The sequence below is a fragment of the Convolutriloba macropyga genome, chromosome 4 (assembly GCF_964194025.1).
Source record: "Convolutriloba macropyga chromosome 4, txConMacr16.3, whole genome shotgun sequence".
NCBI lineage: Eukaryota > Metazoa > Xenacoelomorpha > Acoela > Convolutidae > Convolutriloba > Convolutriloba macropyga.
In genome coordinates, this window is record NC_134471.1 from 31,605,819 (window position 1) to 31,620,632 (window position 14,814).

At 34.8% G+C, this 14,814-nt stretch overlaps 2 protein-coding genes across 2 annotated transcripts in view; both read left to right on the top strand.

Moving 5' to 3' along the window:
* LOC142337621 (uncharacterized) overlaps positions 1–14,757 on the top strand; it is a 28,180-nt gene extending 13,423 nt beyond the window's left edge. The window contains exons 7-8 of the mRNA XM_075386988.1: positions 8,884–9,025; positions 14,316–14,757. Of these exons, the coding sequence (XP_075243103.1) occupies positions 8,884–9,025; positions 14,316–14,623 (450 nt within the window). The 3' untranslated portion in view covers positions 14,624–14,757. The remainder of the gene's footprint in view (positions 1–8,883; positions 9,026–14,315) is intronic.
* The window catches only part of LOC142337622 (fizzy-related protein homolog), a 270,950-nt gene that overhangs the window by 1,026 nt on the left and 255,110 nt on the right, over positions 1–14,814 (top strand).

Below are 14,814 nucleotides of genomic sequence, written 5' to 3' on the forward strand. Positions count from 1 at the left end.
GCATTATACTTGCATATCTACTTCCTCGAGGATCGGTGTTTTATGTCAAACCTGGTGTTACAGAATTCAACTTGCGAAGTGTTTCTGCTGATGTGGAGGCAGGCCTAAGCTGCGATCAACGCAAATCTGGCCAGTGGATTCTACTTGGCGATTTTTTTTTCCCAAAATAGGTTGGGAGTCGATCTCTTCGCCTCATTCTGATGAGCAAAAATTGTTCGAATTTTTATGCAATGATTTATTGCTTATCCAAATTGTTGATTTGCCTACTCATAAGCTTAGAAGTATTTTGGATCTAATTTTTTGCTCCCATCCCGACAAATGGGACTTCAATATTGTAGAGCGATTGTGCTCAGATCATTATCCTATTCTTTTAACAAATGTTGACCTAGATTACCAATATGCAAATGGGCACGATTATACGATCAGCTCTTTTAACGAGGTTGACTACTCTACGCATCCAACACTCTCACGATCTTTTGCCCAGAAATGCCACAACTTTAATCCTGATTTTCTATCAACGTTCTATCGTAAATTATTTTGCGCTCTCAACCAAAGTGTTCACAGAAAACTGAGAAAGCGCTTTGAAGCTCCCTTCTATTATTCACCGCAGACAATGCACTGTTTAAATAAACTAAATACAGCTCAAAAATATCAGAAAAATTCAGTTGAATGCCTCGAAAAGGAGCCTATGATTCTCATTGACATGGGCAAGCAGGTCTTGTTGAGCAGTGTACAGAAGTTTAATACAAATGAAGCGTTTGCTTTGTTGAAAAGTATAATTGGTAGAAGTTTCTTCCCTAAACAAATGTTCTACAAAAAGGAGATGTCTTTTGAAGGCTCAGTGAAAGCAAATCTGTTCAACACATTTTTTAAATCAATTTTTCAACCGAAAACTGAAATACGGTTAACTGACTGAAAACTGAAATACGGTGTGCGGCAATGAGAGCAAGTTATCTGATATTCAGTTCAGCCTTGACGAAATTCAAAATTATCTAAGTGTCCAAAGTAGCTCAACTCCTGCTTTTGATGGTATACCGCCGACCATTTTAAGTAGAGCGGGGCACATACATTAGCACCATTTGTCCATTTTGTTTTCACATATATTATTCATTCGCAAATTTGGCCCGAGAATTGGAAATGTGCCTATGTTCCCCCTATTCACAAAAAGGAGCTCGAGCGGACGTTGAAAATTATCGGCCTATTTCACTACTCCCGAAGTTGTCTTTAGTTTTAGAGAAAATTCTATTTCCGTTTATTTATCCGAAGATTAAAGATCGGCTGAATCCTAGACAACATGGATTTCATGCAAAATATTCTACAGTTACGCAATTGCTCATATTTCTTATGAGTTCTATCTGAATTTGGACGGAAACGTTGAGGAAGTTGTTGTTTTTTTAGATTTCAGCAAAGCTTTTGATTCTCTGGACCACTCCACGCTGCTTTCAAAAATTGTTCGTTTTGGTTTTGACGAAGATTTTGTGAAACTTAATAATTCCTATTTATCGTCTAGACGGCAATGTGTTAAATTAGATGGGTTTTATATCAGAGAGACCCCTAGTTACTAGTGGTGTTCCCCGGGGAAGCGTGTTGGGACCTCTTTTCTTTTTAAATTTCATTGATGATGTGATTGATGTACCCGAAGTATCAAAAGTTTTCTGCTACGCCGACGAGACGAAATTGCTCTGCCATGGCGACTTCTGCTTGTATAGTGCTCCAAAATGATCTATGCTCGTTGCGGTTATGGGCTTATTGTTACTATTTGTCTTTTAATTCAGATAAAAGCGGTTATTTACATATTAATGGAATGTCATTGGATAATATACTTCTTGGTGAATTCGAGACTCCTTCGCTTGATAATATTACGGATCTGGGAATTCAGGTATCCAAAACGTTGAAATGGAGTCTTCATCTTCAAACAAAAATAGTAAAAGCTGGTAGATCGCTCAATTACCTGAAGCACAGTGTTCCGTTCAACCTCCCATCTGGTTTTAAATGCAATTTATTCAAGGCATGTGTTTTGTCGGTTCTTCTATATGGATGCCCTGCTTGGTTTCCTGAAATTTCGGATCTACGGAAACGAACAGCTCATTATCCATGGCCTGCGTTGGTACTTTGGTTACAATGACTACAAATTTTTCAAGTTCGAATCAAAGGTTTCCAACCTACGCACTTTTGATCATGAACGTCTGGCACGAGCTCAGAAAAGATGTACTGAAAAATCGTTTTTCTTCAGAGTTGAACGTATTATAAATGACGCCGCGGATTTAGTTAATGTCAGCATCAGTTTTTTCAAGGATACTTGCAAATCCAAAACAGCAACTCGAAATCTACTAATGGCAATGAGAAATGATAAGTTTGATTTTGTTTTATCCTGCACGTGGTACTTTAGGTGTAGATGTAATTTCTGTATAGCATGACTTTCTGTTCAATTAATGATTTTTTTTTCTAGCTGTTACATAATTCATATTCTTTATCTTTGTTTTATCTTTGTGCTACCATTTTTATTATCATCCTTGTTTATACCCTCAGAAGGTACTTGAATTCTTATACTACTACTACAACTACTACTACTACTACTACTACTACTACTACTACTACTACTACTTTTTCATCAAAAACAGTACGAAATAAGCTTCTTTAGTCCACTTTGATTAAATTTGCTGGCTGTACAACCCCATACAACACTAATATAATCATTGTAGACTCAAAAGGAGGCAAATTGTACTTCAACTTCTGTTGAGAGTGCTCTGTAAATAAAACTTTGCCGTTTTTTGATAACGTTACTCGTTGATTATCATAGACACAGTATTTTTGACTTATTAACTATCAAATTGTCTATGTCAATAACACGAAGATTTTAGTGTTCCTAATGGACAAACAGCATTAAAAGGGCTAGTTTTGGACCAATCTTGGATTATTGCAGTCCAAAAAGAATTCGGATTGTAACCAGTCGGTCTTCTTTTTTAAAAAAAAATTGATCTTTTTTATATTAAATGAAGAACAGAACATATCAAATCAAAGTGCAGGAGTGATAGGTCCAATTGGCCTTCTAAGCAGCTCCAAGCTATTGCGTTTAATTTTTTACTTGAGAGCTTATGGTCGTTTTGACTTTTAAAAATCATTGATTTTTAAATAAATAATGGCGTAATGAACTTTTCCTCTATTTTCTTCTTAATTTGGTCAACTTGTGGCTTAGTGTCAGCAAAGAAAGAATGCTTCTTCTTTCTACTGATTTAAATTTTAATCTCTCTTGGGGTTTCAAGCCTAAAGTTATTGTTTTTTGGCTTTGATACTACCAGATTTCAGATTTCTTTTATTTTTGGATATTTGCCCAGTTTTCAGGTTTTCTAGTTTTTTCACATTATCACAATATTGACAGTTCTCATATGACATTATTGGCGTTCAAAATTAGGCGCTATTGAACATATTAAAGTCCTGAAAGATATAGATTACCGTTTTAACGGCTTCGACAATTTCTTGAAAAATTTAATTGAATTTTTAGTTTTGTCTTCAACTGTCGTTTTTGCTTTGTCGTTTTAGTCGTATAAAATTTCCTGTATACGGACAGGTTTCATTAGTTTCTCAAGGAAGAAAAGATGAGCCAATTTTCTGATACTAATAGGTAGCTGATAGCTTTCATGCCTTTGAAAACAATTGTTTTCCAAAATAAAAAAACTTTTCAAATTTGCAATTCTGTTTTTCTATTGTCTTTTTTTACCTGGTCTCGTTAATTACAGGTCCAATATTACATTGTTGGTGTCAAGGTAAGGCGTCAAAAGAGATTGCGGTCACAGAGTCTAAAATTTTTAAGGAATTCGTTATGACCTCACTGGCTTCGACAACCGTTTTTCACAAAAAAGTAAATTAACTTGACTTTTGTCATATTTGAAGTTCTTTTTGTAGACGCAAGACTTATTCTGGATAATGGCAGGTCTCAAGGGCTTCCTTTTAACGAATAAGTTAACCTATTTAACTAATTAATTTTGTAATTGATGGCTTTCAGGACTTTGGAAGTAATTTCGTTTCGAAAAAAAAATCAAAATTATTACCTAATTTTGCTTTTTTCTTTTTTGCATACTTTTTAGCTAGTCGCATTAAAGAAAGGCCACATACTATAGTATCGGTGTTTGAAGAAGGCACAATTGAACATATTTTTGAGGGCCAGAATGTGGCTCAACGGCCGCGACAGCGTTTTCTGGCAAGTTCTAATTGAATTTTTGTTTTGTCTTTTTGGCCACATAAAAAGTTGAATAATGTTAGGTCTTTATTCTCTTCTATGGAAGCATTGGTTATTGTTATTCTTTGGGATATTTTACTTTATTTCTAATGGTGACTTGATTTCTAAAAGCGATTTATTTAACTTCACTGTTTTTGTTCTTTGTCATATTGTTGCCAAACCTTTTTATGGACTGGTCCCATATCTTTTCCGATGATTTTTAAATTATTTTGTTTAGTTTCAGTTTTATCTGACGGTTTGTTGACTTTGTTATTAAGTTCTGTTTTTTGAAACGGATATCTCGTCATATCTGTTTTTTGTAATATCTCGTCAATCTAGTGCATCATTTTTTACTCCACTGGGTTATTTGCTTTGGAGGCTATCTTTTCGCTGATACACTATTGTTTTTAAAAAAATCGTTTTTTTTGGCGTTTTTGGGATTCCCAAAAATAATTTTTGGGTTTTTCTATCTGTTCCACATTTGGTAGACAATTATGCGAAAATTGTGGATGAGCGGGGTCGGAACCTTATGTGCGGTCGCACATTACCGAGCCTCCTTGTTTGGAAGACTACTGGCAAAATGACAACTGGTGTGGAAACTTTTGAAAATGGTTATAAATGAAAAAAATAAATGCAGAAAAAATGTTCATTGTGGCACTAGTTGGTTTTTGTTGACTTTGCTGCCTACAAAAACTGTAGAGGAAGTAAGTGTTCCATTCTTCTCTGCATTGCCGTGAAAAATTTTAAGTTTAAATTCGAAGCTCTGTTTTCGTAAAGTCCCTTAAAATATTTTACATTGAATCCTGAATTTCTCTTACGTGACGCAATTTTGATTTAAATCTGTTCGCTTAACCGCAGTTCCTATGTAAGTATATTGTGCCATCACCATCAATTGATTAGTGCATTTTGAGTTAAGTGTCCCAAAATGTTGCTTGAATTATATTAGAGAGAATTAGATGAAGAATGAAATAATTGTTTTATAAAAGTGTTTCTTTGACACTTGCGAATTTATTTTGTATTAGTACCCTCGCAATCAGTGTTTTTGGAATATAAGTTTGGAAAATCTTTGACACTATTACCAATTACTGTTCGATTATCGCGTGTTCTTACGAACGAAATAATTATTTTTTATTCATGAAACTTGAATGAGTGGAGATCCATAGACATGTTTTTGCCTTATTGAATATTTTTAATAGCCGCCCTCATCTTCTCAGCCGGCTATTATTGCGCTCGTATTTTTTTTTACGACTCGAAGAGGAGTATTGGTTTTCTCTCGGTTTTTTTTTTACAGGATGTAGATTTGTTCACGCGGCATTTTGACCTAAAAGCGAAAGTGAGAAAAGCTGTCTTGGTGAACAGATTTTCACTAAGCGAGAGAAGTGTTTTGATCATGCGCTGCGTTTAGTGAATGACTTTTTGACTTTGAAAAGTAGTTTTTGACTGAAATGCAAATATAGATAACCGTTTTTAGCCGTTTTTTCGTCTAAGTGGCCCAAATTTTTTGCTTTTAAATTGGTTCCTTGTAGAAATAAATTCTATTCGATACTATATTGAAATTTCAACCTCGGAAATTGATACCAGTGTTTTGCAGAGCCTGAAAATGCGTTTCAAGTTGAAAATTGGCACATAATTCTTGGTTTTTTTTTGTTAATTTTTGGCTTTTTTCTTTTAATTTCTTCTTTTTTGGATCTTTTAACCGTTTTTTTATGTCAAAAATCAGTTAATATAGCAATTTCTCTCACTGAAAATTCCTATACTCAACGCCTCTTTCTACCTCGATGTAATTTTGTTCAATGAAATTGTACTTATGCTAATCCGATTTTGGTAGTTTTTTCCGATTTTCATCAGTTTTTTGTTTGTATTTTGGTTGTAATTGCTAGAAATAGATTTTTTGTGCAACATGAGGGACTTTAATTTCGTTTCAATAAAAATTCAATGATTTTTTGGCGTTAAGTTTTGAGAAAACAATTAAATCTTTTTCATAAATGCAGTCTTAACTTAAAAGTTCTTTGACCATTTTTTTTGCAAATGTTTCAATGTTTCTTATTTATGAATTCTGCTTTTTCCTATTTTTTGGTGTCTCAGGAGGATAGATTTTTGTATCGGATGAGTAGTTATCTTTTCTCTGTCTTGAATGCTGAACAATGAAATGTATTCGTTTTTCTTGAATTTTTTAAATTGATTTTAAACTTTCAAAAATCAAGAAACTCCTTTTGTTACGGTGTTCCTTACATTGTGCCAATATTCTTCACATTCTAGTTATTGTCATTCTAGCTTTGTCTTGGCACCTAATTTTATTTTCGGTATATTGATTTTTTTTAGTTGTAAAAAATGAACGATTTCAGCTTTTTCTTAGATTTTTGTCATTTCTTTGGTGTACAATTGATTTCATTCAACAAATGGCAGTACTGAGAAATTGATAGCAAGCCTCTTCCAAAATTTCTACTTATGACTATCTATTGCAGCTTTCTTCCGGCCTTGGTGTTAATTTAAACGATTTTTTGCCTTTGAATATTCTTCTGCTGCTTATGTCTTTTCTATGATCAATTTTATTTCTGATTTAGTAGGAAATCATGTTGTCTAGCTTATGTACAAAGAGGAACAGTTTGTGTGTGTTGTTTTTTGTCTTAATCGCAGTGATTAGAAGTGTAATCATAGGTGTTTTCTGATTCTTAAATTTGAGCTTTCTTTTTTAAAAAGATTTAACTTAGTTTCTAAGATTATTATCTGCCGTTTGCTTTCGCGATCTTTTTCAGATTAGAATCATGAATTATTTGAGGGCTATTGATAACCTTGCAAGCTTTTTCAGACTATCAGGTTTTTTTGACCACCTTAATTATTTTGGATTTCTAACGTTACCAAACGTTTTCAATAATATAAAATTTTGCTGCATTTTGTTTCTCTTGTTGACAGTGGTTTAAGTTTCACCAATTTTTTTAGCAGACCTGGAGAGGTAGTGAGTTAATGGTTTAATACAAAATGTAGTGGCTTCCGCTGCAATTACGGTTTTGTTAGCAAAGTTTTAACGCTTCGAGTCGCTTCCGGAATTCTTCCGGCTATGTTTTTCACTTCGTCAAACTTTTTTTCGCTTTACCATTTTGCCGCTTTTTCGACATTTTGCGTGAAATCTTTTTGACTTCTGTAGGCTAGTTTCTCTCTTCTCTCATTCTGCTAAAAGTGAATTTGAACATCAGTTGCTAAGCAAAGCAATTCAAAATGAACAGAGTCGGTATAAAAAATTGAAGTCAGAAATAGAAACGGGATAAACCCATAAAGCCCAATTTTAGATGCCCGCTATTTGAATGTCGTTCCTATAAGTCTTAGTTTCCACCTCTAATGCTTATTGGTGTTGATAGTAGCCCCTGTAGCCTCTCTCTAAGAAACAGAAGTACGTTATGTTCAACTACGAAATGCCATCAAAATAGATCGGACTTTAAAAATATTTTTGTACAAAAATTTTTGTTTTTCAATATATTCTATTTGTTCAATCCCAATCATGCTTATTGGAATCAACGGCGGCTATTTTCCGGCAATCTGCCGGGTATGTTTTTAATTGCTCTCAAATTTGTAGCAATTATATTAGTCAAGTTTGTCTTGTGCGATTTTTCGCTGAACCGATTTGTCGTCTGACCCATTTGACTTTTTGTCCTCAAAAACGGGATAAACAGGTAGCGCCCATTGGGCATTAAGTTCTCTATATTTCATTCTCATTAAGTTCTTTCAGCTCGCTATTCTCTAAGTATGCGAAACTGTATTGGAGACTTATACTTACGGTGTGAAGGGCGGTTATTCGAAGTTGACCCCTCATCACCCCCCGCCCTTACTTCACCCCCAATCCCCAGCCTTGCACATTGTCCAGGCCGTAAGAGCCCCGTGTAGCCAAGGACATCCCTCGCAACGTTGCCCCTTCAAGTAGGCTAAAGCTAGGCTCACTAAACCGTGGCTAGCTACTGACAAAGCCAACCCCTCGCCGGTCGTTGTTTATTTTTTATTGCTCTCAAACTAATTGCTTTTTAGATTAGTGCTGTTGGTCACTAAACCACGTAGCTCGCACGCATGCTCGATCCTCTTGAGATCCCTACTGCGCTCACCCCATTCCATTACCCCCTCCCCCCAATATACCCCTTTTCCCCCTATCAGTTAAGCTTAGGCAAACCGCGCTTAACCCGGCTAGCTAATGACAAATCCAACTTGGTAGTCTCGCGGTGTTAGTCATTTGAGAGCAATTCGTCCAAAGTTAGTTGGTTATTCGAATTGGGCTAGAAGCTTCCAAAATTAGAAATTTGATTTGCATTTTATCCGCTCTTATAAACTTTTAAGTTAAGCTCCTAGTTGATAACCTTTTTATTTGTCTAGTTGAGCACCTAGTTATAGACGGTTTGTATCTCTTCTTGTTCTGTTCTCTTTATTATAGTTTCTTTAGTTCTGCTGATTTACCTGTAAATAATGAATGACAGACAGACTAGTTTTCTGGAGCGCCTAGTACTCTAGCTGCTGCATCCAAACTGAAAAAGTGTCAGATATTAGGACGGTACAAAATTGCACGAAAAGGTAGGAACATCATAGCTGAAGTTTACCTTGGACAGTATTGATAACATTTTTAAGATTACTTCATCTGAAGCATCATGTGTCTTTTTAAAATTAACTAATTATGCTCGTCTGTTCAGAGTGGAGGCAAAAGGCTTACTCCAATCAGAAGGACAAATTTTCTGACCCCGACCAAAGCCACTCCCAAAGATTTTTTGGTGACTCCGGACTTCACCAGACCACACAAACCCAAGCAGCGAGCAAATGGAACTACCAATTATGGTATGATTGGACTGGATCGCTCGAAAGAGTAGTTGTGTTCCAAGACTTCAATTATACTTTAAATATCTATGTGCTTGTCATCATTTTAGGTTATTCTTTGGTGTTCGTTTTAAAATTTTCTGTGTGATTCGGTTTTCTCATAATTGAGCTCCCTCACTTGCAAAAAATGGCCTCAATTTAATTATAATGTCAAATTGAGACTACCAACGCTAATTAAAGGTCATAGATTAGAGTTAACCTTAGTCTTTCGAATGTTGACGTCAGATAAAGGATGCAAGAAAATTCGGAAGTTCAGTTCGTTGAGTTTTATATTGTTTATGCGTGATGTGAATATCAGTGATCTTTATTTTTAAGCCGTACAAGGTGGTGTTATTCGCCAGTTCTTTTTGTTAACATGTTGATCTTTATTAAAAAGTTTTGTTTGCAATTAGTTCGTTGTTTGTTAATAGCAGCCCTCATCTTCTCAGTCGGCTGTTATTGTAGTTCTACTTTTGCGAGTCGAAGGAGAGTAAAGGTGACAAGTATTTTTTTTTAAATGGCGACTAGTTCAGAAAGAGAGCAGCGGGTGTTTGGTGTGAAAAAAAGTATTTTGCTAACCCAGCAAACCTTTTCAGCCAAAGTGGCTTCTCTCATAATTATTTTGAATTAATTGTACGTTTTGGGAGCGTATTTAATCATACCACATTTGTTCGATTTAAATGAAATTTTTTAGCTATTTTATTTTTCGTTTTTAATTGCTCTCAAACGAAGTTTGTACCAATTATATTGGTCCTGTCGGTCTTTTTTATGCGATTTCGCTTGACCGATTTTTCGTCTGACGCTTTTGACTTTTCGTCCTCAAAAACGGAATAAACAGGTAGCGCCCAGCGGGCATTAAGTGCTCTTAGAGCCTTTCAGCTCTATTTCAGCTCAAACTGTTTTGGAGACTTATACTTATGGTGTGAAGGGCGGTTCTTAGAGGTTGAAGACACTCCACCCCCACTAGGGTTTATAATAGGTTACTGCATAGTTTCTAATGGTAGTGCAATTGTTTCAACTTTTTAACACGCATTTTAGCATTTTTTGACAAAACGTCCAAATTTTTTCAATTTCATTCACTGCATTGCTTTTAGTGGTAATAGAATGGTTTTCAGTGTTTTAACATCACGAATTTTGCAATTTTTTATAAAACTTGCATTTTTCAAATTTAAAAAATTTGTTGTCATTATCTAAGTTTTACGAGACCCAGGAGACAGGAAGTCTCCTATAGCGTTTGATAATAGTGTACTAAAAATTTTTAGTGGCCAAGGAATGGTTTTCATCATTTTATTATTACAAATTTTAGCAAAATTTTTTTGAAATATTTTGTCATTTTTTAGGTTTCTCAAACCTCAAGGGCAGACGAACCTCCTGCAGGGTTTGACAATAGGTTACTGCATAGCTTCTAGAGGTAATAGAAGGGTTTTTAACTTTTTAGCATCACAAATTTTAGCAATTTGTGTATGAAACTTGCATTTTTTTAAATTTTTAAAAAATATTTTGTCATTTTTAGGTTTCTCCAACCTCAAGGGCCACCCAACCTCCACCGGGGTTTGATAATAGATTACTGCATAGTTTCTAGTGGTAATGGAATGGTTTTTCAACTTGACATCACGAATTTTAGCAATTTATCTGACAAAACCTGCAATTTTTTCAAGTTTTTTGAAAATTGTCATTTTCTAGGTTTCTCCAACCTGAAGGGCCGGCCAGCGAATCACCTCGAGCGTTTGATTATTAATGTAAATCTTTTGGATGTAATTGAATGGTCTTCAAGATTTTATTATCAATATTTTTTAAAAAATATTTGCATTTTTTTCAAGTTTTTTCGATCTTTTTGAATTTTTTATCTTTTTTCCGGCACCAGGGTCCAAGTTCTCCTCCAAGGTTTGATGATAGGCTGTTGCATAGTTTCTAGAGTTAATGGAATGGTTATCAATATTTTAACAATTTATGCTTTAACAATTTATGAGCCAGTCAAACTATTTAAAGCTTGAACTAGGGATACTGGATTGTCTCTTGAGACAATGAAATCATTTTGAAGATTTTAATATATTGAATTTCAGCAAGATTTTGTGTAAAATTTGCAATTGTTTTCAAAATTTTTGATTATTTTTGTCCTTCTACGATCATTACTGGCCAACGAAGCTTTTCAAGTCAAGCAGATGAGTTACTTGACATAAGTCCAGAGACAAAAAATAGTTTTTAACATTTTCACTGCAAAATCTGGAAGCTTTTTAAAATTTTGCAATATTTCGCAGTTTTTTTAAAAATCAGTTTTTTATTTGATTTATTTACTAAAAAGGCTAGAAAACTAAAATTTGCAGAGTCGAATCATGCTAAAGCTAGCCTCACTAAACTGTGGCTAGCTACTGACAAAGCCAACCGCTCGCCGGTCGTTTGAGAGCAATTTGCCCGACGTTAGTCGGTTATGTTAGAATCTTTTTATAGCGATTTATTTATCCTTCTCTAAGGTTTTCAAATTTTGTTATCTAATTTTTGGCGTTTTCTGTTTATCCTTCTTTTGAGCTTTGGGAAAACTTCTCTTTTCAGATTAGTAGATTTGTTTTGATACTCAAAGGAGACAACTGAACGTTTTTGAAGAGACTGTTACTGAAGTAAATAAAGTATTTTGTATTTTCTAACGGTTTTTCGTTTCTGCCCTTGTTTTAATTTCTGTTCACTGTGTTCTCTGTCGTGTGGATGGTGACCATGCAGCATCTTAAGAGCTTAGAGCATGAAAGTTCTCTCAAGAAGGTTGTTGGGAAATCGAAGCATTTGAACTTGTAGAAATTATTGAAAAACTTGCTAAAATATTTCGAGTTTCTTTTCACTTGGTTTTTTTTCGTTATATTTGGTTTTCGCTGCCATTTGGTTTGCCATTTAATGAACTAACTGTGTAGCAGGGCAGTCTGCGGAGAGTATTTGTTTTGGAGTCATATACCTTGGAGGCGAATATTTGAACCTGTAAAGAATTTTCCAGAAAATTTGTTTCCGACTCTGCTTTTTATCAATTGATCTCTAACGACGTTTGAAACAATGATTGTGAATGAAGTTTGAAGCCGTTATTTTAATTGTGTTGCTGTAATGAATTTTTTTGCTGGACTGTTTTGACTTACCGAGTGACTTTTACGACCTTGAATTTTTCTATCTGAATTTCTTCATTCACAAATGTCACCAGCTGAACTCCAGTAGCAGCAGTTGACGACTAAAAGTCGAATAAGAATGCGCCAAAATTGGTGTATTTTTTTGCTTCGCATTATTCTATTGGTTATAATGGTATATAATAACCTCTAATTGCGCCATTTGGAACCCCCTTTGTGAATTTAGTTGCTCCCCGTTCCGACTGAAGTAGGCTGCAATAGATTTGAGCTCCAACTATTCGTTCGAGAGCAGTTCTTCCGACGTTAGTCGGTTGTTTTTTCCTCGAATTTCTTATTTGTCTACCGTTCTTTGTTCCTTATCTATAAGTATATTGGAGATACTTTTGAGGCTAGCGAGTAAGTAGCTATGGTCTACGTCAAGTTTTACTTTGAGTTGAATTCGGGTCGATTCCAGAGTCTTTCGGCAATGTTTTTACAGTACAAAAAATTGATTGTGTTAGTGCTGTCTTTTGTAACGTGTTCATACATTTTTTGATGACTAAGCTTTCAGAACGGGATAAAAAGGTACCGCACAGTAGTCACAGTAGTCATTAAGTGGTATTATAGTCATCACACTTGCTGTATTAGTTTTCAGCACTACTGAATTTTCTGAAAGTGTTGGGAAGGCCTACATCAAGCTGAAAATGTTGCTTTTTGAAGTTTTTGGGACCAGCATAAAACAATTCTGTTTGTGTCCAGTTTTTAAAAGTTTTTTTTTATTTATCGGTTTGTGATGAAGTTTTGTCATAGGTGTTAGTCGTATGCTATAGGAACTGTATCAAAAAATGTCATTGTGATTCATATATTTTCTTGATTCCATATTTTACACGAAATTTTATCATTATTCAGATTTTTATGGGATATTAAAACTTATAACTTGCAGACCAGATAGTGGGTAGATTTTTGTAGCTCCAAAAATATTGCTTTGTTTGCCGAATTTAGCTTTTTAAGTTTGTTTGTTTTTTGCTTCGTTTTGTCTTTTCTCTATGTCCAGCCATGTTTCTGGTTGCCTTAGAGGTTGTTGTTTTGCCGATTTTGGTGACAACCAGTTGGTTTGCCGAGGAATATAAACATTAAAGAGTTTTGCAACTTTATTTTCAGAAATTTTGCATTTCAATTATTTTGTCGAGTTTGAGGGGCCAGAATGTTTTGTTGATCTTGCGTCTTTGTTGCGTATTTTCACCGGCAAAATATTGTTTCGAAGACTAGCTTTAAGATCCATGATCAAGTTTTTGCGAAAGGCTCTAATTTTCTTAGATTTTTTTTACAGCTTTTGTTTTTTTGCCAGTGCTCCTTATCTTTTCGTTCTCTTATATGTTAAGTAAGGTGTCTGTCAAGTAGCTATTTATTCTTGAGTTTTTTCCGTTTTTGATTAGGAATTTTGATTTTAACACCAAAAATATCAACAAGTTTATTTTTCACAAAATATATGGCATTTTGAAGTTTTTTCATTCAATACTTTGCATTGTATTTCAAAAATTTCACCTGCTGTGTTTTTTTGTCAAATGAAAATTTTGCTTCATCCAAATTTGCCGTTTTTTGACATTTTGCGTGAAATCCTTCTGACTTCTCTGAGTTTTTTCTTCGCTCATTTTGCTCAAAGTCAATATTGTAAACGAAATCAAAAATGGAAACCGTGTAAACGAAGTCAATATCGTAACCAAATTAGAAATTGAAACGGGAAAAACCCGATATGGTCGTTTTAGGTGCCGGGTATTTGTACTTTGTTCTAATCGATTGGTCTTAATTGCCAGCTCTTAAGCTTATTGCTAGTGGTACTAATCCTTGTACCGTCCTATTGAGAAGCAGTAGTATGCCTAATTACAAAATCCAATCGAAATACCGAGCGCTTTTGTCATTTTTTTGTGTAACAATCAATTTTCCTGTTCTTGTTTCAATCCCAATCGTGGTCATGGGAATCAATTCAACTGTTGATATTGAATGTCTGTTGCCATTGGTTTTAGTAATTTGCTTTTGTGACTTACCTGGCTTTTCGTTATTTTAATTTTGAGAAAATTAACGATAAGTTTTGAGTTTTTTAGTGTGAACTCAGCTTATAAACCATTGCGAAATAGGAGTGAACGCAGAACTGCTAGAATTATTTTATTTTGTTGCATCGGGCATGATTTCAGCAACTCCTGGCGGAAGCAGTCGGAAACCAACACTGTCGTTGGAAGAGCTTCTGAAAACACCTCCGACAACAGGACCGTTCGGACGAATTCATTTCCCTACGCCTGGCTCTACATTTTGTCTACTTGAAGATGAAACAAGCTTACCTCATGTTGATTTATCCACCGATGACGAGGCCGATACTATTGATAAAACAGAATCAAATTACAAATCAAATTTTCCCTCGAATTTCTCACCTACTGTTCACTTTTTGTCGAGGTTGACGCCCGATGGGAAGAGTTTTGGGTGCAATAATTCATCAACCCATTAATGGTAGTTGTTGAATTTGCTTATTGATTCACTTGGATTTGAAGTTTCTTTTTTGTTAGATTGAAATTTTGTTAATGGATTTCTTGTTCAAAAATATTCAATTAAAATTGATTTAGAAGAAAATTATACCAACTGTGTCTTTTCAACGGTGTCCCGCCTTATCACCGCGTTTAATTTCAGGCCCTATCATTG